The 24938-nt window shown below is 42.5% G+C and overlaps 1 protein-coding gene across 1 annotated transcript; it reads left to right on the forward strand.

The window, feature by feature from the left end:
• Positions 1 to 117: 117 nt before the first annotated feature.
• On the forward strand, positions 118 to 19208 carry casp8ap2 (caspase 8 associated protein 2). The gene is made up of 10 exons (XM_079646990.1): positions 118 to 592; positions 2219 to 2293; positions 2539 to 2613; positions 5018 to 5118; positions 8235 to 8309; positions 8771 to 8886; positions 9359 to 11982; positions 14179 to 16936; positions 18134 to 18233; positions 18326 to 19208. The coding sequence occupies exons 2-10, from the start codon at positions 2260 to 2262 to the stop codon at positions 18386 to 18388; spliced, it is 5946 nt and encodes a 1981-aa protein (XP_079503116.1). The 5' UTR covers positions 118 to 592; positions 2219 to 2259; the 3' UTR covers positions 18389 to 19208.
• The last annotated feature ends 5730 nt before the right edge of the window (positions 19209 to 24938 follow it).

Raw genomic sequence — 24938 nt, forward strand, 5'->3', positions numbered from 1 at the left:
GATGTCTTGAAGCCTAGCCAATAGAAGTGCAAATGTTACACAGTGATGTCACTATGTTACTGAAGTAAACAAAGGAGTCTAATGGAGGCGTTTTTAGGCAGGAACACAGGTTTCTTAGCCTTTGCAGACAATTGACATTCACAAAAACCTATCGAACACACTACAGGAAAGGGAATCCCCAAAAAGCAGAATAGGGCCCCTTTAAGAGGTGGATTCGGATGGATTCCCTCCTGCTGTGATGACGCGCTGTGATGACGCGCCGGAAAGCGACTCCAGTTCGGTGCAACTGAATGCAATCCTCTCCGCGGGTGGAGCGACTTTCTCTCGAGCTGTGAAATCTACCGCTTTCCTAATACCTCGTTTTATGTCTGCTGGGTGTGTGGGACTCTGAGCCTCTGAGGAGTCGCTGTACAATCATACTCCTTTAGGATTTGACTTCGATTTGAAGAATATATCTGAATCCGATGTACCTGAAAAACACTCCCCCGGCTCTGACAGACCGCGGGAAATTGTCGTTACTTCCTGTGCAATGAAGACTTGGCGCGACATTACAGTTGTAAACAACAGGAGGACACATAACAATAGCACAACGAGTAAGTACACCCATTCACTGCTTGCTAATTGTTACTTTGTTTTTAATAATAAATGTCCGGTGCATATTGCTACATTAGCATCCCTAACTTCTGAGCACTTTCTCCACGAACGGTACATTTAGTCCTACAAAATGCATGGTAGCAGTAAAGTTAGTGCAGTGGTTTAACTTATCCAAAGTTGACCACAAACATCAATAACCTTAAAAATGTGTTGCATAACCTAAATCAAGTGTACATTTCCTATTGAGTTTGAAACAGAAAGATATTTACATCAATGCTAGCTTTAGCTCACAGTGTCAACGACCGATTAAAGCGATGGACAGACAGTTACAGATAAAGCAACTCCAGACAGGAAGGAGTGTTAGCTACTACCTTTCTCTCTGCCTAGCTGTTTTATGTAAAAGATTTTGTTTGTATAAGTCTCCTTTGTCTGGACAGTAACGTTGTGAACAAAAGAGCTCTAGCTAACCTTTATCTAAACCATGCTAACAGCACAATGGTTACAGCCTCCTTGTGTCCACTACATATAATGCCTAAAGTATGTTCACCTCATACTTTAGTGCATTTTTCAGTGAATATTTTATGTAAGAGTGGGCTACATATACAGTGGTGTAACGTATTGAAGTATATTTCCTGTCAGATTTTGGGTATGTTATGCTACTTTTTACTTCTACTCCATTACATTTTAGCCAACATAAATGTTACTAGTTACTTTTTATATTCACATTATAAGCTAATACAACATATACATAAAGTAATACATTAACTTTGATAATATTATATTATAGGTGAAGATATCCAGTAGCAGTATGTAAAGAAATATAAGTAGTAACAAGCTGTGATTGACACTTACATGCATCAATAAACATAATCCAGTGTTTTAATATATATGATTCTGAATTGGAAATGACACACAATAAGTATTTTTACTTTCATTACTCTAAGTAAATTTGATGCTAATACTTTTGACAAATCAAATATAGCCATTAAGCAGTTTTCCTTATTTACTTTGCCTGCAGTTACATATTATTTCCAAACCAGAGATAATAAATACTAGCAGGGTAAAAATAATATGTTTTACCCTGCTAGTTATGCTAGTTGTATTTTCCATTGGAGCTGCAGTAACTCCTGAAGGTGTATGGTGTTAACAGCCATTGCTGTGTGAGTGTGTGTAAATGAGCAGAATAGAAAAGGGAGTTTGACACCCCCAGCCCCGCCATCAGTAAATGTATCTGGGTATGAGTAATGGTTGGCATGTGGTTTAAAACTTTTTTGACTGGTTGAAAGACAATAAAGGAGAGTCTATTTGCCATTATAGAACCAATAGCCTATGTTTCTACTATAGCAACCTCCACAACTGTCAATGTGCAAGATGAGAGAATCCTGGCACCTTTTCAAAGTTTTGTCAGAGCCACTGAACAATTTACATGCTGACTTTAGCCTTAGTGTAACATTGGTGTCTACTCTAGAATGAATTAAGATTTAAATCAGTTCTAGTTGAATTGTTGTCTCGCCTCTGCCTTCAGTGTTCATTAGCCATTTGCTACAGGATCATCTTCAGCCTTTGTTTAGTGTGTTCTGGCTCATATGTATAGACTGATAACAACTTTGTAATTCTCTTTTTCAGAATTGCTTAAGGAATAGAGACAAAGTGATACCTGGAAGAATGGATGACTTTGACATCCATGATGCCCCTGGCCGTAAGTTAAAAACAATACATTCACGCAAAGTTGCATTAACATTCATTTCATATTGTATTTGTGTAATATAATTAATCCTAGAAGGTTATACCTTATTATAAATAATATATATTCCTTACAAGTTACCCCAGAAAGGGGTTTCTCTGCAATTGGTATTAAAACAATATTTGATATATTAAATCCTTGATGTTAACACCAGATGAACATAACTGATGACATACATGAATGCATGTTCATATCCCCAGTCTTTGTACATGATGACAAAGAAGACTCCGTGGATATCTATGATGGCCTGGACCTCAGCTTTAACAACAACGCAGGTAAGAGTCCTGTTTGAAATAGATCTGCAATGCCCCAATATTAGTATCACCAATAATATTGGTGATACCAAGTACAACACTATGTAGTGTTGTCACAATACCAACATTTTTGTTCCGATGCCAAGTCAAGAATTGCTTTTTCGATACTTTTCTTAAAAAAGGGGAAACCATCTTAAATGTCATTATTGTGCTTTATTTCAAACCTTGAAAAAGGTTTCAGTCATAACACAAACTTTTGAACAATAGATCAAATAAATGAAAGCAATGGCATTCAAGGTCAAATGACAAGTGTTATGATATTAGGGTCATGCCGAGTCAGATTGCTATCCCTTTAAGAGAGAGGTGTGTGTGTGTGTGTGTGTGTGTGTGTGTGTGTGTGTGTGTGTGTGTGTGTGTGTGTAGTAGAGTGAGCGGGCGGTGATATGTGTTTTTGAAGTGAACGAAGCAGCAGAAAAATAGGTCTGTCGAGTGTCTTCAAAGTTAGATCTGTAAAAAGACCTTAATAAATGCAACGGTCTCCCAAAGAAGAGCTCGCCTGTCTGCCTTAAGTGGGTTATTGAACCTGAAGTTTGTTGCTTCGGTCCTGGAAGACAGCAGAGTCATCCCCTGTTTTCCTCGACTACGGTCTGGGAGCCGACAGGAAGGTTTAACACAAGAATCCGTATTTTGTGTTTGTATAAAAAAGATGTATAAAATATGTATATCCTATATACACAATCAATGTGTCTGTTGATTGCGTATATAGGATATACATATCTTTATATTGTATAATTTTATATTCGGGATTGTTGGAAACGTCATTTAGATCTCTGTCTGTAAACACAAACTGAGTAAGATTGACATTAAAGTTGACCTTGACTTTGATTAACTAAAATAGCAGCATCATCTCAAACAACAAACACAGTCTCTTAAGCCCCTACACACCAAGCAGATTTTGGCTGTCGATAGAAGTCTGGCCGTCGATAAGCGTACTCAGATTGGTGTGTCCTGCCCCGTCGTGTCTTTCGGCTGTGCCGACACCTTCCGCGGCCAAATTGACATGTTGAATCGGCCTGCGGAGGCTGGTCGGCAAAAGAAACCACTCTGATTGGCTGTTCAGCTTAGCGAAACACTATTTCCTGAATGGGAGTAGAGCAGTACAGACAGTACTTAAAGGGGACCTATCATGCAAAATGCACTTTTGTACGTCTTTTATCATGAATATGTGTCCCCGGTGTGTCAGGGAACTCACCAAGTGTCAGAAAACACAATCCTCTCTCTTTTCTCCATACCCAAATCTCTAAAAACGGGGCTGCAACGGATCTGATAAGATTTGAAATTGTTCTGAGGTCAGAAACGGGGTGCTCTGCCTATATGGCAACTCTCCACCTATCAGGGGAATGAGAGGTGCGTGGCATGGTAACAGCATGGTAACATGATGCTCTTTCCACGCCCCCCTCCTTTGCCGGGGGGCGTGGTCAGCTGCAGCTCATTTGCCACAGAATCAGGCCTAGTGAAGACAGGGCTGGAATAGAGCAAATGGAGCGAAATGAGGCATGGCTAAAATGCATGATCTGTTTGGTATCTTGAAAAAAAAACTTCACAGACATGTTTTATATAGGTATGGCCCTACAATATATTTATATTTAAGCAATAGCTCACAGACAGGCCGTGGTATATGCTCATTATATCACAGCTAAGGGGCGTGGTTCGGTGCGAAGCGGAGGGTCGACAACCCCCTTAGCTAGTAGGCTAGTTAAAACAATAACAATGCTACGGCTGCAACTGACAGTTATGTAGGCACATTTTTATTTGTTCTTAACGCTGTGTGATTAAAAGAATAAACACAAATAGCAGGATAGTTCATCCTTGTGCTGCTTGGCTCGAGCTGTAGCATGTAGCTATTTGTTTGTATATATAACGCAGTCTGTCTTCTGGTTGCCTCTTTTGAATGACGAATACACACTACCGCCGCCTGCTGGTAAGGAGAGTTATTGCCACTCACGCATGCGCAGTTCGTACGTGCTACTTGGCCGTCGGCTGAAGTCTTTGCGGTGTGTTCCAGTGCGACTGTTGGCCAAGACGCAGGAGACGTGAGGCGACACAACAGTCGTGTTCCGTCGGGACGTGTTCTTTGGTGTTTGCTTGGTGTGTCAGGGCTTTAGAGGAGCTGACAGGCTGCAGGGAGTGGAAGCAGAGCGCTGAACACACACAGGAAATACGGCTCTTATTAAAACAATGTCTTCTTAAAGTACCGATACTAATGAAATGGAGGAATCGTAACGTTTTTAACGGCAGGGTATCGCGATACCTTTCTAGTATCAGTGCACCGTGCAACACTAGTATCTAGTACAGTACATATTTGTTTGTCCGACGCTGAGGCTTTTATAATTGATATGAATTGTCTTACTTTGGTTTATTACAGTGAATCCATCTCCAAATGCTTCTCGGCTGAAAGAATCACTGGACCTTTATGAAGAGATGGTCACAGAGGAGCAGCAGAGCAGAGAGTCATCATACTCTGAGGTGAGGGGGCCGCTCATCCATGCTTTCTTTATTTCAGACGTGGTGACCAATGGAAATAATTCATTCTGGTTCCAACTTGATTTGGGCTAGTGGTCTCAAAGCTGCACGAAAGGTCAAGCAGATCATACTTAGTCATCTTAATATAAGCTCTACATGTCTGAGCTCCCACTTGTAACCCCTGACATTACATAATGAACTGCTCGTCGTTTAAAAGGGGTTTTTCCAGGTACCTCTGATACAATGAAATAAGATCCAGGATTTCCACTTTGTGTAATGGATTCATAAGTTTGAAGATTTTAAAAAGCTGCACAAAGCATTGGTAAAACAGTGTTCATGTCAAAGAATCATTACCATAATTATAAGATATTCTTTAATGATCCCAAAATGGGATTTGTTTTAATTACAAAATTGCACATAGTTTGAAAAATAAAGAGTATAAAATAAACAAACATAAAATATTATTATCTCACAAACAAACATAAAATATTATTATCTCACAATATAAAAAAATAAAACGGAACTAAAAGTAAGATATATATACAAGTCGACCATGACAGATAAAACATCTATAGACTATAAATAAACAATATGAAGGGCCATATTACAGATAACGCCATTTCAAATATGATATTATTTACATTACAATGAATGGCATATTCAATTAAATATAAAAAAGAATGTAAAGTGTGAAGAAAAGTCTTGTTGTGAGTTCTAAGTCCAGTTAAATAGATACATAAATAAATTGGCAAATGAAATGGCTAATTCAAGGTCAGAGTGTTTACCACTTCAACCCTCTGCCTCTTGACCCCTGCCGAGCCCACTCATGAGGGGCTGCATTTTACACATGCAAACGTTGTGTTGTTTAGCAGTAATGTGTGAAGTGTGGCTGAAAAGCAGCTACAATAGACTCCTCTCTGACCAACAGTCTGGTGCCAATTGTCAATTGTTTCATTATTTGGCATCATGCAAAAGTGTGTGTTAAAGGAGCATACCAATAGAGTGGTGCAGTGACGCGTCCTAAAACCCGGAAGTAAGCTGCACATGGGTACCTTCCGGTTCCCTCGACAAAAAAGCAATGCAATTTCTCCATAAATCTATCGATCATAAATCTATCGATTATATTTATGATTCGAAAATTATAAAAGTAGTGAAGACATGTGGAGATTATCCGATTGAACAAAACTAGGGCTGTCAGTCGATTAAAATATTTAATCGCGATTAATCGGATGATGTCCATAGTTAATCGCGATTAATCGCACATTTTGTATCTGTTCTAAATGTACCTTAGAGGAATATTTTTCAAGTTTTTAATACTCTTATCAACATATGAGTGGACAAATATGCTTTACGCAAATGTTTGTTTATTATCATTGGAACAATGACAAATATTCTGCTGAATATTTTCAATACAACAACCTGGAACCTCTCTCTTACACTCTCTCCCAACCCTGTCTACTTCTCTGCACTGAGCCAGTTGCTCAAACAGACAAGGCTGTTTACAGTTGTCGGCGAAATGCCGCTCCTCTGTCTTCATCTTCAGTCACAGCATGAGACTGAAGTTCCCACTGTGCGTCAAAATAATGCGCTGTGATGTGCAGTTGTTGGATGCAATCCGAATGATCTAACGCAGCCCCTCGTCCTCCACAATGTTAAACTGTAGCCACCCATTTAGCTATCGCTGTTGTTGTCCAGGCGTCTCCCCGGTAAACTTTCAAGCGTGGTCTGCCGCAAGCGAGCGGCAGGAGCGGGGCAGTCAGCATCAGCTGTGTGCTTGGCTTGCTGTTTAAAACACCTTTCTTTGTATCCATATCTCTCACTAGAATCTCCCACCATCCAACTAACTAGACCCTCCAGAAAAACGCGGGCAAAAATCCTATATTATGCAGGCTAAATTCCTTGATTATGTGGGCTAAAATCCTTGATTATGCGATTAAACATGCGGGGTTTTTATGTGATTTTATGCGGTGAAATTGCGGGAAGTTGCAAAATATGCTAAATATGCGGGGAAAAAGAAACAATTTTTTAATATTGGGCTGTCTTATTTATTCTCTCTCACACACAAACTGCCACTAACGTTAAACCCCTTTACTATTCAATTAAACACATTCAATGTTTACTTATTGTAAAAGCAATTGGGCTTTTTTAATCTCACACACACACACACACACCCCCCACACACACACACACACACTTCTCCGCCTCATTCCGTTTTCATTTACTCGTTCGTTATCTGACCAGCTTCAATCTTGTAGGCTACTCACTTCGTTTCTTGTAGCCCTCGAAAGGGTTTTGGAGGTTGATGCCTCGGTGAACCTGAGTTGTTTGGCTTTCTTGTCCGCAGCAGCAGAAAGCATTTTCGAATGTTTGAATGAATCAAAGTGGGTCGTCCCCGTCGATTTTCTCTTATGCTCCAACACACAGTTGCACGGGGTGCAGAATAGTTTCCCCCCACTTTTTGCCCGGTCTTTAGTAGAAATGTTCGTCGGTAAATGAGATGGATTAGATTTTTTCATCTTGGTGTTTTTTCTATCGTGTGAGCTCCACACGTTCACTCTATACAGTGTTGTTTACATTCTGTGATGCGCGAGCTGATGACGTCACGTCAAGACGAGTCAACTTATTTTCTTCTCAACTTTGTGTGGAAAAATGCGGGGATTATGCGGCCTTTTGGTAAATATGCAGCCTTTTAAAGATTTGTGCCATTTTGCTGATTATTCGGTAAATTCTGCGATCGCAGAATCGCGTTTTTCTGGAGGGTCTAACTAACAACAACAACGTCAAGCCTTTGGGCTCTGAAACTGCGGGAAGGGCCGAGGACAAATACACATGCATTAATCGCACGTTAAAATAATTAGTGGCATTTTTTTAAAAACACCTTATTAACGCGTTAACTTGACAGCCCTAAACAAAACGTGATTCGTCTCTTAAATGTGTGTCAACCACAGACCTTATTTGCATTGCTTTTTTGTCGAGGGAACCGGAAGGAACCCATGCGCAGCTTAATTCCGGGTTTTAGGACGCGTCAGTGCACCACTCTATAGAATATCCCCATGTTCTGAGATGCAGAGTGATGCTGTCAGATTGCCAACTGTCTCTATATTTTCCTTTGTTTGCAGCTCAAGTCCAGATTCCAGGCAGCTCAGAACCAGATCAGAGAGTTCCGCAGGAGGGTAGAGCAGATGGAGATCCAGGTCGGTTGTTATCCTTTTTTTTCAGCTATTTGAAAAATGTGGTTTTGTTTGGTTGAATATGATTGCGCTTGACACAGAAGTCTGAATTTGAAAGCCAAATAATTATATAATAAGACTTATTCCACTAGTTGTTTGCTGTGTTTCTTCAGCTTTTACTTGGTTGAATATTTTTATTAAATTCAATATAATAGGATTTATTTTGGCATAAATAGAACCGGGACAATATTGCCAAAGCATAATTTCCCTTCTTTATTTCCTAGGTTGTATTGAAAATGCATAATATGCGCTGCCATTCACCAGAATACAGCAATTCATGCATACACAGGACTTGGACTGCTTTATTAACCGATTTCTTCATAGTGTCACTACTGCATTCATATTATTCCAGTTGATAACTTTACCTCCACAAAAGTGTTATCCGCACTAACATGATGTGTAACTTCTGTCTCTCTTTGAAACAGAACACAGGGTTGAACACTGAGAACGGCCGTTTGAAAAAGAACATTTGTGCACTTTTACAAACAGCCAGACAGGAGGTGATACGAAAAGATGCTGAGATCCAGAGGCTGAACCAATTGTGAGTCATTGTTTTAAATGAACTGTTAGGTCTTTATAGATGTGTTATCTGGATTACAAAACCTCAAAGCTCTAGGTCTCCTTTTCCTGTGTTGAGTGTTATCTAGGTTTGTGTGAATGTTAATGGTCTGCCCCTCCCTGTGTTCCCTCCAGAGTGAGTTTCTCTTTAAAGTAGAGACACTACATACTGATATACACCTGAACATCAGCAGGAGAGGACTCTTTAAAGTAGAGACACTACATACTGATATGAAACCTGAACATCAGCAGGAGAGGACTCTTTAAAGTAGAGACACTACATACTGATATACACCTGAACATCAGCAGTAGAGGACTGTTTAAAGTAGACACACTATATACTGATATACACCTGAACATCAGCAGGAGAGGTCTCTTTAACTCTGTTTTCAGAAGACAAACATCTCTCTACTGATTGGATTTAATGTTAAATGATTTACACTTTTCTTCCGCAGGTCAGTCAAAGGTCACCATCATCAACAATCTCACAGGAATGATATCCGGGATAAAATTTCCTCCAGTCAGACATCCACAGGCAGCTCCAAGAGTAGGGCGCCTCGTCCTCCGCCCCCCAGTCTTCAGCCTCCTCGTCCTCCACCCTCCAATCTTCAGCCACCTCCTCCTCCGCCCCCCAGTCTTCAGCCTCCTCGTCCTCCACCCTCCAGTCTTCAGCCGCCTCCTCCTCCGCCCCCCAGTCTTCAGTCTCCTCCACCCTCCAGTCTTCAGCCGCCTCCTCCTCCACCCTCCAGTCTTCAGCTGCCTCCTCCTCCACCCCCCAGTCTTCAGCCTCCTCGTCCTCCACCCTCCAGTCTTCAGCCTCCTCGTCCTCCACCCTCCAGTCTTCAGCTGCCTCCTCCTCCACCCTCCAATCTTCAGCCGCCTCCACCCTCCAGTCTTCAGCCTCCTCGCCCTCCACCCTCCAGTCTTCAGCCTCCTCCTCCTCCGCCCCCCAGTCTTTCACCACTGCCTCCTCCCTCAGCCATTCCTCATCCCCCTCTTCCACCTCTACCAACTGTACATCCCAGCGAGGATCAGCCTCCAGGCGATTCTCCTCCACCCAATAGAAAAGAAAGTGATAGCTCTACTTATCAGCCCAGTGGATCCAGCAAGAAATCCAGCTGCAGCTCATCCTCCCAAGATAGAAGGTCAGACAAACACAAGTCCAAGCACAGAGAGGAAACATTTCCAAGCCTGAAACTGTCTGACTCAACAGAAAAGAGACATCGAAGTGGTTCAGATCCCAACAGGGAAAGCTCTGCCCCCGACAAAAACAGGTCTCACAAAGACTCAGGACGAAGACATGGGCACCACAGATCAGACAGGGTCAAAAGGCCTCCACTAGTGAGTGCAGTTACCTGTGATGACAAGAAGGGAAGAGGTCGTGAAAGGAGAAAAGATACAGCCAAAACATCAGACTCTGAACGTATCGCAGCTCACAGCTCTAAAGAGGGCCACAGTCGAGATCATAAAATAAATAAGACTGCTGATGAGAGAAGAAATTCAGACTCAAGGGACCGGAAAAAGTCCTCTTCAAACCAACTTCCAGAGCGCAGCGAGTCCTCCAAAGAACGGGGAGGGGATAGATCGTCAAAGGATTGTCCGAGGAAGAAGGATAGACGACATGAAAATAAAATCAGCAGAACACTTAAGAGGACAGAGACGGGCAGAGAACGTGAGAATGTGAGATCAGACCAAGGTAAAGTGGATGTCATTAGTCAGGAAAGTCAAGAAAAGACACACGAGGCCTTAAAGACACCATCCGAAGAACCAAGTGTCACAGAGAAAGATTCTGGGGAGGAAAACAGTCCTAACAGGAAACTGTGTTTCATGGAAACATTGAATCTAACCCTTTCACCAATCAAGAAGCCGCTCATGCCCTTCACCCAGGGCGACCCCACACCAGTGAACAAGGAAGTTGAACACTCACCAGATGATGAGAGTTCACAGCCTGACATCGAGGACATGTGTGTGATCGATGAAGTAAACAGCAGTGAACTAGAAACAGGGTTGGAAGATTTTGCAGAACCATCTTTAGATTCCCCAAAAACCCCTCGTGCCAAAAAGATACATAAGACTTGTGATGATCCAAAAGATGTCCAGGAAAAGTACCGACACCAGAGTGAAAGTCCTGCAGCTGATCAGCAACTTGAAGACAATGTATCGCAAACCTCCTCAGCTCATAGCCGACTGCCAGAAACCGAGAGGAACCTCGCAGCAACTTCACCAGAGAGCACTTCTTTAAAAGCAGCAGATGTTTCAGGAAAACGGGAGAACAAAAGCAAGTTGGTGTCACATACCCAGAAACACAGTTGTGGCCCTGTGTGGCCCGTGGAGGCTGCAAATAAACGACACACAGGCCATTCTTCTTCACAAAGAATACCTCCTATTGTAGACGCCATTGATTCAAGTGTAGAACTGAAGTTTATATCTCCGAAATCTGCACTACAGAAAATCCTCCCTGTGGATTCAGTCGGAGAAGATGAAGCTTCTTCTCCCACAACGGAAAATCCTGAAGCTCTAGAAGTTCCTGACAAAGCCTTCCATGAAGTTTCTCCCATAATTGTACCTCAGGACAGTCAGCAACGGCTGTGTCCTCCTGATTCCCTTCCCAAGGAAGATGCTTGTTGTGATGTTCCTAAAAGTGCTGTATCAAGTACAATAACCCTTGAATCACTTCCACAAGAAGGGCTTAGTCTACCTGAGGCCATTTTTGTTTTAACACAGCAAAACGAAGACAGCAGTGACAGCAGTAGCGTCGCCGCTGAGCCCAGCTCCTCCACTGGCTGCATCGCCGTGTCCAGAGTTAGCAGCACCACAGAGGAGCCTGCGGGGCCACAGAGGCACAGCCACCTTTTCACACCAAAGAAGATCTTCTCTCCTGCGAAGAGTCGTGACAATAAAGTGCAGCCTTCCAGTTCGATGCCACTACTCCACGATGAGGACTCTATGATGCACACACTGAGCAATCTGAAGACAATCCCTGATGCCATAAGCCCTCTGAGGAGTCCCATCAGGATCACCAAGAGGAACCACATCCACCTTCTCAGCAAGCCAGGGCATGTAAAGAGCCTTCAGAAAGGTAAGGTTGGCCTAATAAAAAAAAAAAAAGATGTCACTTTAAATCTTACATACATTTTTGTATGAATGTCGCAGTTTCTTCATCATTCTTTAGGCCTGTTGCCATGTGGTGCTGATTTTTTTTAATGATTGTTATCCTGATAGTCCATCTTGTATGTATGTGGATGAAATATAATAATTATCTCGACAGATCCTTTAAACCAAATTAAATGATTTACTCAAGATGCCAAAAAGTCTTACTGGGAATAGTATAAATACCCCAAAAGATGTAATCATACTAAAGTCTATAGGCGCTTTCACACTGGAGTACTTTTCGCCGTTCTTTTCCCGTTTAGTTCCTGGGATTTTGCGTTCACACAAAAAAGAGAACTTGGTTCATGTGAACTTTTCCCCCCTTTTCAGTCCCTGCTAGAGAGCAGGTACTTTTCTGGGAGAAAAAAGTTCAAATTTCTGATTGACTGGGCGGATTGCAAACCACGCCCCGTAAAACTCTGAAATGATTGTGAAGCTGCCATTGTATTTGCTGACATTAGCATTATTAGCATTAGCCCCGCGCACCAACGCAGAGAGACCAACTTATGGCAACAAAAAAAAAAAAAAATGGGAGCGGTGGAGATGAGGAGGTGTCGGCGTTCTGGCGATTTACTCGGAAGGCTTCAGTAGAAGCTGCTGGGACCCCTAGCAGCTTCTACTGAAGCCAGTCCCCAACTCCGGTGACTTCCGGCCGGGGACTTCGGGTGGCAGTATACGCCGTGAAGTGGTTTGCGGCCTGCCAGTAAACCCAAAACAGAAGAAGAAAAAGTGACGTCAGCGGCTTCATTTGCGTAATCTTCCCTCAGCTCAGGGGACTTATTCCGGTGTGAACGCGATCGGCTCTTAGTTCCATGGGGGTACTAAGTGCTGGGAACTAAGTGCTGGGTACTAAGTACGGCAAAGTACATGGTGTGAAAGCGGCTTATGTAAACCATCAAAATTCAATTTTTTTTGTTATTTGCATTAAAAAAAAATCTGCGTCTAAGATCTATTTTTAGAAAGTTGAACATGTCATAATGCCCTCTCCAAAAAATATTTACTATTTCTGTCAAAACATCAGTTTAAAAAAAAAAATGTGTTCAAGTTATAATCCAAAAACTAAATTTGAAAAGATTACATTTGAATACATCATATAGAGTTATAATTTAGCTTTTAAAATCATTGTTACTCATTTGTGAATAGAGTTTGAACACCTCATACTGTAGGTCAATGATTCTGTTAGCTGTTAGCCTTCTTATTTAGCTAACGGCTAACATTAACTAGCTATCTTTTTGCATTAATATAATGCATCAATAGCATATTTTTACTTAATATAAGTCGATAATGATGGCAATGTGAGTCCAAAATTATGTGTTTGTTCCCCAACTGGAATATTACATGATCTACGTTGGTTTTAGGATGGACATTTTAATTGTACTGATTTGAAAGCAACCCGCTATTTGTATATAGGGGAAACACTGGTCTTACTTGATCTTTATACATGATTTTTATTCATGTTGTCAAATTCAAAATCTTACCACAGATGTCAGTGTCATGATTATCTAAGTGTTGATTTCCCCTTTTGCAAAGCCTGTTGCTAAATAAATCTGTAGTTTGACACAACATTTTAACAGGATCAGTTAAAAATTATTTGATTTCTTCCGCTACGTTAAAATAGTATTTTCTACTATGTACCAAAGGCTGGAACTGGAACTTAAAATAACGTCAGCACTGATCAAGGTTTTCTTACTCGTCCAAGTGGTCATTACCAGTCTGCCAGAGCACATACTGTGTTCCCTTTAGATCTCTATTCTAACCTCTTTCCTACTCTTGTTTCTTCTTTGTTTTGTTTTCTGGAGACAGTTTAACCAGCATGAATCCAAAGTTTTGTGCTTTCCACAAATATAAAATGTAACGATCAAATATCGCAACTGATTGATGAAAACATTTTTGTTTTTCTGGCAATAGCTGATGTTAAATTGACCGTACTTCTTTCTGTGAATTGATATGACTGAACAGCAGTTGACTGCTATAAAATAGACTTCTCATACCGCTTACTTCTCAGTTAATAGTACCGCACCTCATGAACACAAGATAAATATCCTTTATTTATACGGACCTTGTTACACAATCAATATTTATGAGTGGCTATAATGTGAACTATTTGCTTTCTCTCTCCGTGCAGACTTCTCCAGCACAGCTGTCGCTGAATCCTCAAAGAAGTTGGACGTAAACAAAGAAAACAAATATCCGGGTTCTCCTGCAAACCATGACACGCAGAGCTCTGTGGACAAGGTGTCCGACCCGCCTTCAAGTGTCTCCGACACCGACCTGGAGGAAGGGGAGATATTAAGCGAGAGTGAAGAGGCGGCTACAGATTCCCCTGCTCCTGCAAACAAGAAGTCAGCAAAGTCCACGCGACCAGTCAGAAACAATGCAAGTCCTCAGTCTGTGTTAAAGAGGAAAGCTGACGAAAGCTGTGTTGTATCCAAAAAATTCATAGAAACAGTAGATGTAACAACACGAAGTCCGAAGAGTCGCTTTAAAACTGTTTGTCCCGCAGCAACCAAAGCTTCTTTTTCCACTGTAGAGGAAGTGATGGAGACGTTCAAGGTGGTCCGTGCTGAGATCCGAAAGAAGTACATGAAACTCCACAAAACCTTTCCCAAGAAGAGCTTCTATGGAGTGATGGAGAATTTCCAGGAATCTTTTTTGGAATTTGTAGAGGGTGCTCATTTGGGTCAGATATGCAGTCAGGCAGTGGAGCTGAAATCCAACATGAAGACATTAATTACAGCTGTGTTTAGCAAACTGTCGAATAATGGTATTGTGAAACGCATCTTTGAACAGCAGGCAGTGGATCTGAAGCAGAGGCTGTGGGACTTTGTAAATGTCCAAGTTGACTTCTTGTTCAAAGACATTCACACGACACTGAAAAGCCTGTGCAACGAAAGAGCTCAGGCTGAGAACAAGAAGCCCACTGGAAATAAGAAAGGATCCGAACAGCCCCCTGTTAAGAAGCAATGTCACCAACTGGACGCACAATCCTCTCCCACCAGCTTGAATCGAATCATGCCCTCTCCTGTGGTGCCTTACAGAACAGGCCTTGGAAGCAGAGGCAAAGATATCAGAATCACACAAGAGGGAAAAGACAGCAGTGTTCACCCACATCCAACACATACACAAACTGTCTCCATCTACTGTCCTCCCAAAAATATTCCTTCAACTCCAGAGAAAAGTAGCATTTCTTCTTTGTTAGTCCCTCCCAACGGTTCTATGCTGGACAAAACTGACTTTGAGCTTCTCACAGAACAGCAGGCCTCCAGTTTAACATTCAACCTAGTGAGGGACTCTCAGATGGGAGAGATCTTCAAGTGTCTCTTGCAGGGATCCGACTTACTGGAAAGCAGCGGCGTCACCGGAGACAACACAGTGTGGTCCCTCAGCACACCGAGAAAGGACGGAGAGAGACTCCTCAGCATCACTACTCCAACTAAATATGACTCTCCATCTAAGCTGCTCTCCCCGAACAAATTTAGAACTCCCTCGAAACTTATCGCAACGTGGTCCAGCCTTTCACCTCGCAAGATGTCCTCTCCACACTCCAAAGGTCGGATCCACCTGAATCCAGCTCTGTTCGACGAGAGTTGCATGTTAGAGGTGCCGTCAGACAGTCGATCTTCACATAGGTCCTATTCCATTCTGGCTGAAGACCTGGCGGTGTCCCTCACCATCCCATCGCCTCTCAAGTCCGACGGCCACCTCAGCTTCCTGCAGCCATCCAGCATGCGCCTCATGTCCACTCCGGAGAGCGTCATAAGCGCTCACATCAGCGAGGACGCTCTGCTGGAGGAGGACGACGCGTCGGAGCAGGACATTCATCTCGCACTGGACACCGACAACTCCAGCTGCGATTCCAGCTGCAGCGCCGTGCTCGCCACCCCTTTCCTCTTCAAGCCAGACTTACCCATGCAAGCGCTGGTGATGGAGAAATCCAACGATCATTTCATCGTGAAGATCCGTCCTGCGACATCGGGCGCCGATACCACAATCACTGAAGACAGCTTCAGTCACACCCTAATAGAAGAAGACCAGCAACACATCCAAGAGGATGTGAAAACTAAAGACGGTCAAGAAATGGCAATTTTGTCAGACAAATCCTGGAATCATACTCCTTCAAATGCCTCATCTGAGAACAGTCCATCTGGGATCTGTCAGGCCAACACCAAAGCAGATATCCCTCCCTCTCAAGAGGAGAGCTTAACACTAACAAAAGATTCATACCACAAAAAAGACTTGCCTCCACAAAATCCATTAGAGGATTCACAGAAACTGTCAGAGAAGAATCGGACTGAAGCCACTCCTTCAGACAGCTTTCAAAAAGGTGCTCGAAGCTCTGACCACTTCTCCGGACACATCAACCAGGCAACCAGCAGAGAGGAGATCTCACTCACTGCTGATGATGATGAATCAAATCAAACCCACCACGGAGAAAAATCCATGACAACGCAACAAAGTCCCTCGAATGCTCTTTCCACCAAGTCTCAGAATAAGACGAGATGCTCTGAAACCGTGCTGTCGGATCACAGCTCCCCTGCTCAAAGCTCTGAAACAAATCAAGGAAGCCAAGAGTCTGCATCACATGTGTCCGACTCCGGGACAGAAGCAACAGAGGAGTCAGAGAGAAGTCTCACCATTGCAGAGGAAACTCCAGAGAAAGGCCGAAGAGATCTCAACAGGGGTAGAAAACGGAAGAAGCACCAGGAGAAATCAAAAGCCAAGCGGCTCAGGAAGCAGGACGAGGAAAGCTCAGAGGAGATGGAGTCCCTCTGCAAGACTGATGACGGAGAATCCAGAGCCTTCCCCGCAGCGCTGTCCCCCAACAGCCTCTATGCCAAGAACGTGATCAGGAAGAGGGGCGAGATGGTGGTGGCATGGACCAGGTCAGTGGTTGCTTCTGTATTCTGTCACTCCCCTCTCCCAAGAGTTAGTGATTCAGAGATTCAATATCATTTGAATGTCCTCATTATTTCTGCCTTGCCATTTTGACCAATCCTGGCAAGATTTCAGAAACATTTCAAAATCATGCTTATCACAAGCCTTTTCTGCCTTCAAAACGTCAATAAAGAGGAATAGTTATGTAAAGTAAAGATGTACATTTATGTATGTACTGTGTTGGAGTTTACCCTGCTGAACAAAACGTGTAAGCATCATAAACGTTTGTTGACAGAGATTATTTTCTACATTATTACGCAAAATCTTGCAATGCTAAATGCGAGGTCACGCTACGAAAAAACGTCATCCCCATATTAAATCCTTTTACTTTTGATCTTTTTAAGTATATTTTGGTACTACTTCCGCAAGCATTACCGTACTTTTCGGACTATAAGCCGCGCCTTTTTTCCCATTTTTCGAGCCTGCGGCTTATATAACGGTGCGGCTAATCTATGGATTTTTACAGCTAACGGCCACTAGGGGACCTCCTAAATCTATGGATTTTACAGGTTACAGTCCACTACCTTTAACTCTATGGGCTCTATGGCCGGTCCGCTCCCCCCACCTTTAAGCGGCGGGGTCCAGCAGGAAAAGCTGGAGGCCGGAAAAGAGTGAGACAGGTAGCGCGAAAAAGTAAAAGTGGAACCGAGAGTGGTACGAGAGACAGAACGAGAGAGTTGAAATGTTAATAAATGGGAGCTTCCTCAAACAGCCATCTCTTTCCCGACAATCCCCTCTGTGCACGAACCCTTACATATGGTAATTAAACATTAAAACACCTGCGGCTTATAGTCCAGTGCGGCTTATATATGGACACATCATTCAATTTAGCTGCTGCGGCTTATATTCAGGTGCGCCTTATAGTCCGAAAAGTACGGTACTTGAATACTATCAGCAACAGAGTTTGATTGTCACATTATGCACTGAAAAAACGTTTACTTTAATTAAATGTATTATGTCAACATAATGATAATGTCAGCAGAGCATTAATATTACGTTTTAATAAATAATATTAGGTTCAACTTTATATTATTGCTTTCAATTAACATATTACAGTTATGGGAAATGTGTTGGTATAACACACTTCATTAAAGTTGCAGTGCCTCTGAGAAAGATACTCATCACCTGTGTTCTGCTTCTTCCAGAGATAAAGATCGAGCGATCCTCATCGCGCTGAAGACAAAAGGAGCTTCACGAGAGACTTTCTCTGTGTTGTCTGAGAAGCTCAATAAGCCATCAGCGCAGGTGAGTTCGTCTGTTGTTTTGTGTCATGTGATATGACTGCAGGAAGTGATGATTGAGCAAACAATAACTGTTATCTGTTTTCCTGTTATCAGATTGCCAACAGATTTAACCAGCTCATGAAGCTTTTTAAGAAGCAGGAGAAGATGGAGCCTTGATCCCTCTGACTGTAATCGCAATGATTCTTCATACTGTGTTACCAACAACGGCACTGAACAAATGGGGGGTCGTTACAAGTCCCTGTGGGGGGGAAAGTTGTGAATCCCACCACTATCTGCAAATTCTGGATATTGAAGTGGACAAAAAGGGTTCTTCCTCAGCACAATGGACAAGATAGATTGATGTGAATGGCCAATAGAAATAAAGTCATTATCAGATATACTGTTTCTGATTTTTATGAATCCACCCTACTTCATCATCAGATCTGGGTGGTGTCTGGTCATATCACTTTGTCGTCAGTGCAGCCCGGAACTCGCGATCCTTTCTGCCTTTGCAGATGTGATACATTGCCAAAATGGTATTCTAGTTCATCTGTTCATCTCGCATCTACTCCTATGTTTCTCTCAGTACAGTGAGGAAAAACTGCCTTCAGACTAAGCCACCTGCAGGCTCCAGTGCGAGTACGCTCAGATGTTACTGAATGAAGTGACAGTTTTAGTCCCTGAAGTTATGGACGCTCAATGGAAACTACTCGAAGCATCACCCATCTGGAGACCAAGCTGCGACTCATAGGTTGGGTTTTTTATCAGAAGACTGAATGTGATACTTATTATCTTATTTTTATGTATGAGGGGGAGTGATTGAAATGTTTGAAGGTTGTTAAAATGTTTACATGTCCAACTCATGTACAGGACAGTATTGTTAATCTCTGTTAATACACATTGTATCTGTTTGTTTGATTTATTATATTACTTTTAAACAGAGTGGAATGCAATATTGTGAGTAGTTCTTTACTAAAAATAAAGTTTTATTTATTCATGCTGTTGTCTGTTTATTCCTGAAACATTTTATTTGTTCCCCCTGTGTTACTCTGTTCTAATCATGAAGTGGGCCACAGTCTGGAATCCAGGCCAGCGCCTCAGGGTCTGTAACTGTAACCAGTGTCAGGAAACATTGTGCTACAATATATTCTGCATACTGTCTATATCCAGAGGTGGGAGCAGTACTCAGATCTTGTACTTAAGTAAAAGTAGAAGTACCAGAGTGTAGGAATACTCTGTTACAAGTGAAAGTCCTGCATTCAAAATGTTTCTCAAATAAAAGTAGAAATGTAGTATTATCATCAAAATATAGTGAAAGTAGCGACAGTAAAAGTAGTCATTGTGCAGGTTGGTCCATTTCAGAATAATATATATGATATGTTTTATAACGATTGATCATTAAAGTGTTCTCAAAGCTGGTAAATGTGCAGCTAGTTTGAAGGACTTTGTATACTGCAGGGTAGCTTGTGAATTTACTCCAGGTGGAACTACATTTTGATTTAACACTTGATTATATTTCACATCATTTATCCACATCTGTGAAGTAACTAAAGGTATTAAATACATGTAGCGGAGTAAAAGTACACCATTTACCTCTGAATTGTAGTGCAGTAGAAGTACAAAGAAGCAAACAAAAATAACATAAAAAGTAAAAACGAATTAACAAAAGTGTTTGTTTTATTTAAAGTGTGTGTCCCAGATTTGAATGTCCACCCTGTTACTCTGATTTAAACCCCCCTGGCCAGGCCACTTTACTATCCTACTATTTAAGAAGAATTCACTTTGAGCGAGAACATCATCAAATCAAATCAAATCAAGTTTTATTTATATAGCACATTTATAAACGAAGAACCAGCACCTTACCGTGGTAGAGAGGTTTGTGTGCCCTGATGAACCTGGGGGCTGTGTTGTCTGGAACCTTGTGTTCCTGGTAGGGTCTCCCATGGCAAATTGGTCTCAGGCAAGGGGCCAGACTAAGATTGGTTCAAAAGACCTCATGAAAGAAAAACCAAGAAGTGAGGATACCCGGCCCGGCTACATGTGTTTTGTAGACTTGGAGAAGACGTATGACCGGGTTACCAAGGAAGTTACTGTGGGAGATTCTGCGGGAGTATGGGGTGAGGGGGTCTCTACTCAGGGCCATCCAATCTCTGTACTCCCAAAGCGAGAGCTGTGTCCGGGTCCTTGGCAGTAAGTCGGACCCATTTCCGGTGAGGGTTGGCCTCCGCCAGGGCTGCGGTTTGTCACCGATCCTGTTTGTAATATAGATGGATGGGATTTCGAGGCGTAGTCGTTGGGGAGGGAGTCTGCAGTTCGGTGGACTAAGGATTGCACCACTGCTTTTTGCAGATGATGTGGTTCTGATGGCTTCATCGGTCTGCAACCTTCAGCACTCACTGGATCGGTTCGCAACCGAGTGTGAAGCGGCTGGGATGAGGATCAGCACCTCCAAATCTGAGGCCATGGTTCTCAGCAGGAAACCGATGGACTGTCCACTCCAAGTAGGGAATGAGTCCTTACCCCAAGTGAAGGAGTTCAAGTATCTCGGGGTCTTGTTCTCGAGTGAGGGAACAATGGAGCGTGAGATGGGCCGGAGAATCGGAGCAGTGGGAGCGGTACTGCAGTCGCTTTACCGCACCGTTGTGACGAAAAGAGAGCTGAGCCAGAAGGCAAAGCTCTCTGTCTACCGCGCCATTTTCGTTCCTACCCTCACCTATGGTCAGGAAGGATGGGTCATGACCGAAAGAACGAGATCACGGATACAAGCGACCGAGATGGGTTTTCTCCGCAGGGTGGCTGGTGTCTCCCTTAGGGATAAGGGGAAAAGTTCAGTCATCCGGGAGGGACTCGGAGTTGAACCGCTCCTCCTTCGCGTTGAAAGGAGCCAGTTGAGGTGGTTCGGGCACCTAGTTAGGATGCCACCTGGGCGCCTCCCTAGGGAGATGTTCCAGGCACGTCCAGCTGGGAAGAGACCAAGGGTTAGACCTAGGACCAGGTGGAGGGATTATATCTCTTCGCTGGCCTGGGAGCGCCTTGGGATCCCCCAGTCAGAGCTGGTTCATGTGGCCAGGGAAAGGAAAGTTTGGGGCTCTCTGCTGGAACTGCTACCCCCGGGACCTGACCACGGATAAGCGGGAGAAGATGGATGGATGGATGGATTTATAAACTATTTTTGGTCGAGCCAAAGTCCTGTACATATAATAAAAATAGCTTAGTAGAGACACTTTACAGCTAATACAAGAGCACAGATTGTTCAGAATATCAGTATGAGAAAAAAACGACACCCTTAGACCCTCACATCGTACAAGGAAAAACCCACAGTTTAAAGGAAAAAAATGGGAAAAACTTCAGGGAGAGCAACAGAGGAGGGATCCCTCTCCCAGGACGGACAGACTTGCAATAGATGCCGTGTGTAAATCGAAGAGATAATACATTTTACAGCATAGGTAGTCCAAATGTTAGGAAATGCATGTGTCTGTAATAAGAAGATGAATCTACGAAGATGTCAACTACAATCCTGTGGGAGCCTTCAGGGAGGCAGCATGACGAGACCCAGGCAGGACCGCAGAGACAGGTTTACCCACGACCCGAAGTCCACGACTTAATCCAGAACTCAGGATAGAGGATCCAGGACACAGGACCACAGCAGGAAGATCAGCCTCGACTCCGGATCCTGGCGTAGATATAGACACAAAACAAGAAAAAATGTGGCTGCGTTAATCGGAACAAGAGAATACACAGACACAGTGTTGGAGATTTGAGGATGTTTAAAACCAACCTCGTCTCCGCGTGTCGTTTGGTAAACTGGGTAAATTCGTGAAAAGGAAGGGATTAAAAAACACCAAAATGCAAGTTAAACAATAATGTGCTTTTACTGATACAAAGTAACAATACAAATACAAAGGAAGTACTTCCTGCTCTTTCTCCTGTCTTACTCTCTGGTCAGCCTGAAGAAAAAGAGAGCGAACCAAAGGAAAACACAGGCTTTCATACTAAAAACACAGGAGGAGGTGTGTGGATGTTTCCCCCAGAGGTCATCTTATTGGGAGAGACCAACACATGGCCTGTCGTACCCAATCAGCGCGACACAGCAGAAGAAACCCGGAAACAAAAAGTCTCTTTCAGTTTGACGAAAACCAGATACCTTTTGGTGTCTGGAACGAACCTGCTCTAAACAACAAGTTTCCTTATCTTATTTCACATCTTGCAGCCAGCACACACACATCCCCTTTATGGCTCTTTGTCTCTGTGGCCATCTCCCCCCCCTCAGGTTACCACACACAAGTTAAAAGTATGTTTTAAGATATAGTTGTTATAGTTGGCTAAATATACGAAATACATGTAAATTACCTTCATATCAATAATAACGAGGAACACATTACCTATGCTCTTAAGCAGTATTAGAGATGCTTTTCAAATAGTCAAACTTCACACAGGCCCAATATAGAGAACACACTAATTTGTCCTGCAGCCTTTCCAGTCATTTGAGCTATTGTTCACATCTTTACTTCAAATAAAAGGTTTCACATTGCATATTTCCAGCTTCCTTTACACATACTGTTATTATTAATACAAAGTAATTAACCACACACATCTATTTAAAACAAGTAGATTTCCCTGATAATTGACTTGCTGAAAATCTTAAGAAGAATGTCCCCTCCCCCAGCTCTCTCGTCCCTGTCATAAAAGCTGCTTCCATTTCATATAGAGTAATACAAAATGTTTAAGCTAATTTCTCCACAATGTTTGTAGCCATTTAGTACCCACACATGAAAGAATAAAAACAGAGGTATAGTTGAACAGTAATCACGCAGCACATATATTTACTACAATGAAAACACACCGATTTCCCTAAGCATGTGTAACGCACCCTCTTCTTTTATGAGGGAAACATTCCAGAGTTTTGGAGCTATCCCCAAACAAGGATGTCCCCTGCTCACATCCCTCTCTAAACACAGAGACTTCACCTCAATATATTGGGGAGGAAAAATATACTTTGTCCCTTCAAATTTAACACACATGAATATATACAGGACTGTCTCAGAAAATTAGAATATTGTGATAAAGTTCTTTATTTTCTGTAATGCAATTAAAAAAACAAAAATGTCATACATTCTGGATTCATTACAAATCAACTGAAATATTGCAAGCCTTTTATTATTTTAATATTGCTGATTATGGCATACAGCTTAAGAAAACTCAAATATCCTATCTCTAAATATTAGAATATCATGAAAAAGTATACTAGTAGGGTGTTCAACGAATCACTTGAATCGTCTAATTAACTCGAAACACCTGCAAGGGTTTCCTGAGCCTTGAAAAACACTCAGCTTGGTTCAGTAAACTAAATCACAAGTATGGGGAAGACTGCTGATCTGACTGCTGTCCAGAGGACCGTCATTGACACCCTCCATCAGGAGGGTAAGACACAAAAAGAAATTTCTCAAAGAGCAAGCAGTTCACAGAGTGCAGTTTCAAAGCACATCCACAAAAAGTCTGTTGGAAGGGGGAAATGTGGCAGGAAACGCTGCACAACCAAGAGAGATGACCGCAGCCTTAACAGCATTGTGAAGAAGAGTCGCTTCCAGAATTTGGGGGAGCTTCAAAGACAGTGGACTGAAGCTGGAGTCCAGGTATCAAAAGTTACTGTTCACAGACGTGTCCGGGAAATGGGCTACAATAGCCGTATTCCCATGGTCAAGCCACTTCTGAACTCAAGACAACGGAAGAGGCGTCTGACTTGGGCTAAGGAAAAGAAGCACTGGACAGTTGCACAGTGGTCCAAAGTCCTCTTTTCAGACGAAAGCAAGTTTTGTATTTCATTTGGAAGTCAAGGCGCCAGAGTCTGGAGAAAGGCTGGAGAGGAGCAAAATCCAAGTTGCTTGAAATCCAGTGTGAAGTTCCCACAGTCAGCGATGGTTTGGGGAGCCATGTCAGCTGCTGGTGTTGGTCCACTGTGTTTCATCAAGCCCAGAGTAAATGCAGCTGTGTACCAAGAGATTTTAGAGTACTACATGCTTCCGTCTGCTGAAAAGCTCTATGGAGATGAGGAATTCATTTTCCAGCATGATCTGGCACCTGCCCACAGTGCCAAAACCACCAGTAACTGGTGTACTGACCATGGCATTACTGTCCTCGATTGGCCTGCAAATTCCCCTGACCTGAACCCCATAGAGAATATGTGGGGTATTGTGAAGAAGAAGCTGAAAGACACCAGACCCAACAATGCTAATGAGCTAAAGGCCGCTATTGAAGCATCCTGGGCATCCATAACACCTCAGCAATGCCACAGGCTGATTGCCTCCATGCCACGCCGCATTGATGCAGTAATCCGTGCAAAAGGATTCCCAACCAAGTACTGAGTGCATTAATGGACATTTTCAAATGTTTGATTGTGTTTTGCTGTTATAAATCTTTTTTTTTTACTTGGTCTGTGGAACTATTCTAATTTTTTGAGATAGGATTTTTGAGTTTTCTTAAGCTGTATGCCATAATCAGCAATATTAAAATAATAAAAGGCTTGCAATATTTCAGTTGATTTGTAATGAATCCAGAATGTATGACATTTTTGTTTTTTTAATTGCATTACAGAAAATAAAGAACTTTATCACAATATTCTAATTTTCTGAGACAGTCCTGTATAAGGTGACATTAAAATGAATATACCAGATTGAACTTTCCTGCCATAACACGTTACTTTAATACTTCAAATAATTCAAGTAATACT

Source organism: Notothenia rossii, assembly GCF_949606895.1.
Source record: "Notothenia rossii genome assembly, chromosome: 8".
NCBI lineage: Eukaryota > Metazoa > Chordata > Actinopteri > Perciformes > Nototheniidae > Notothenia > Notothenia rossii.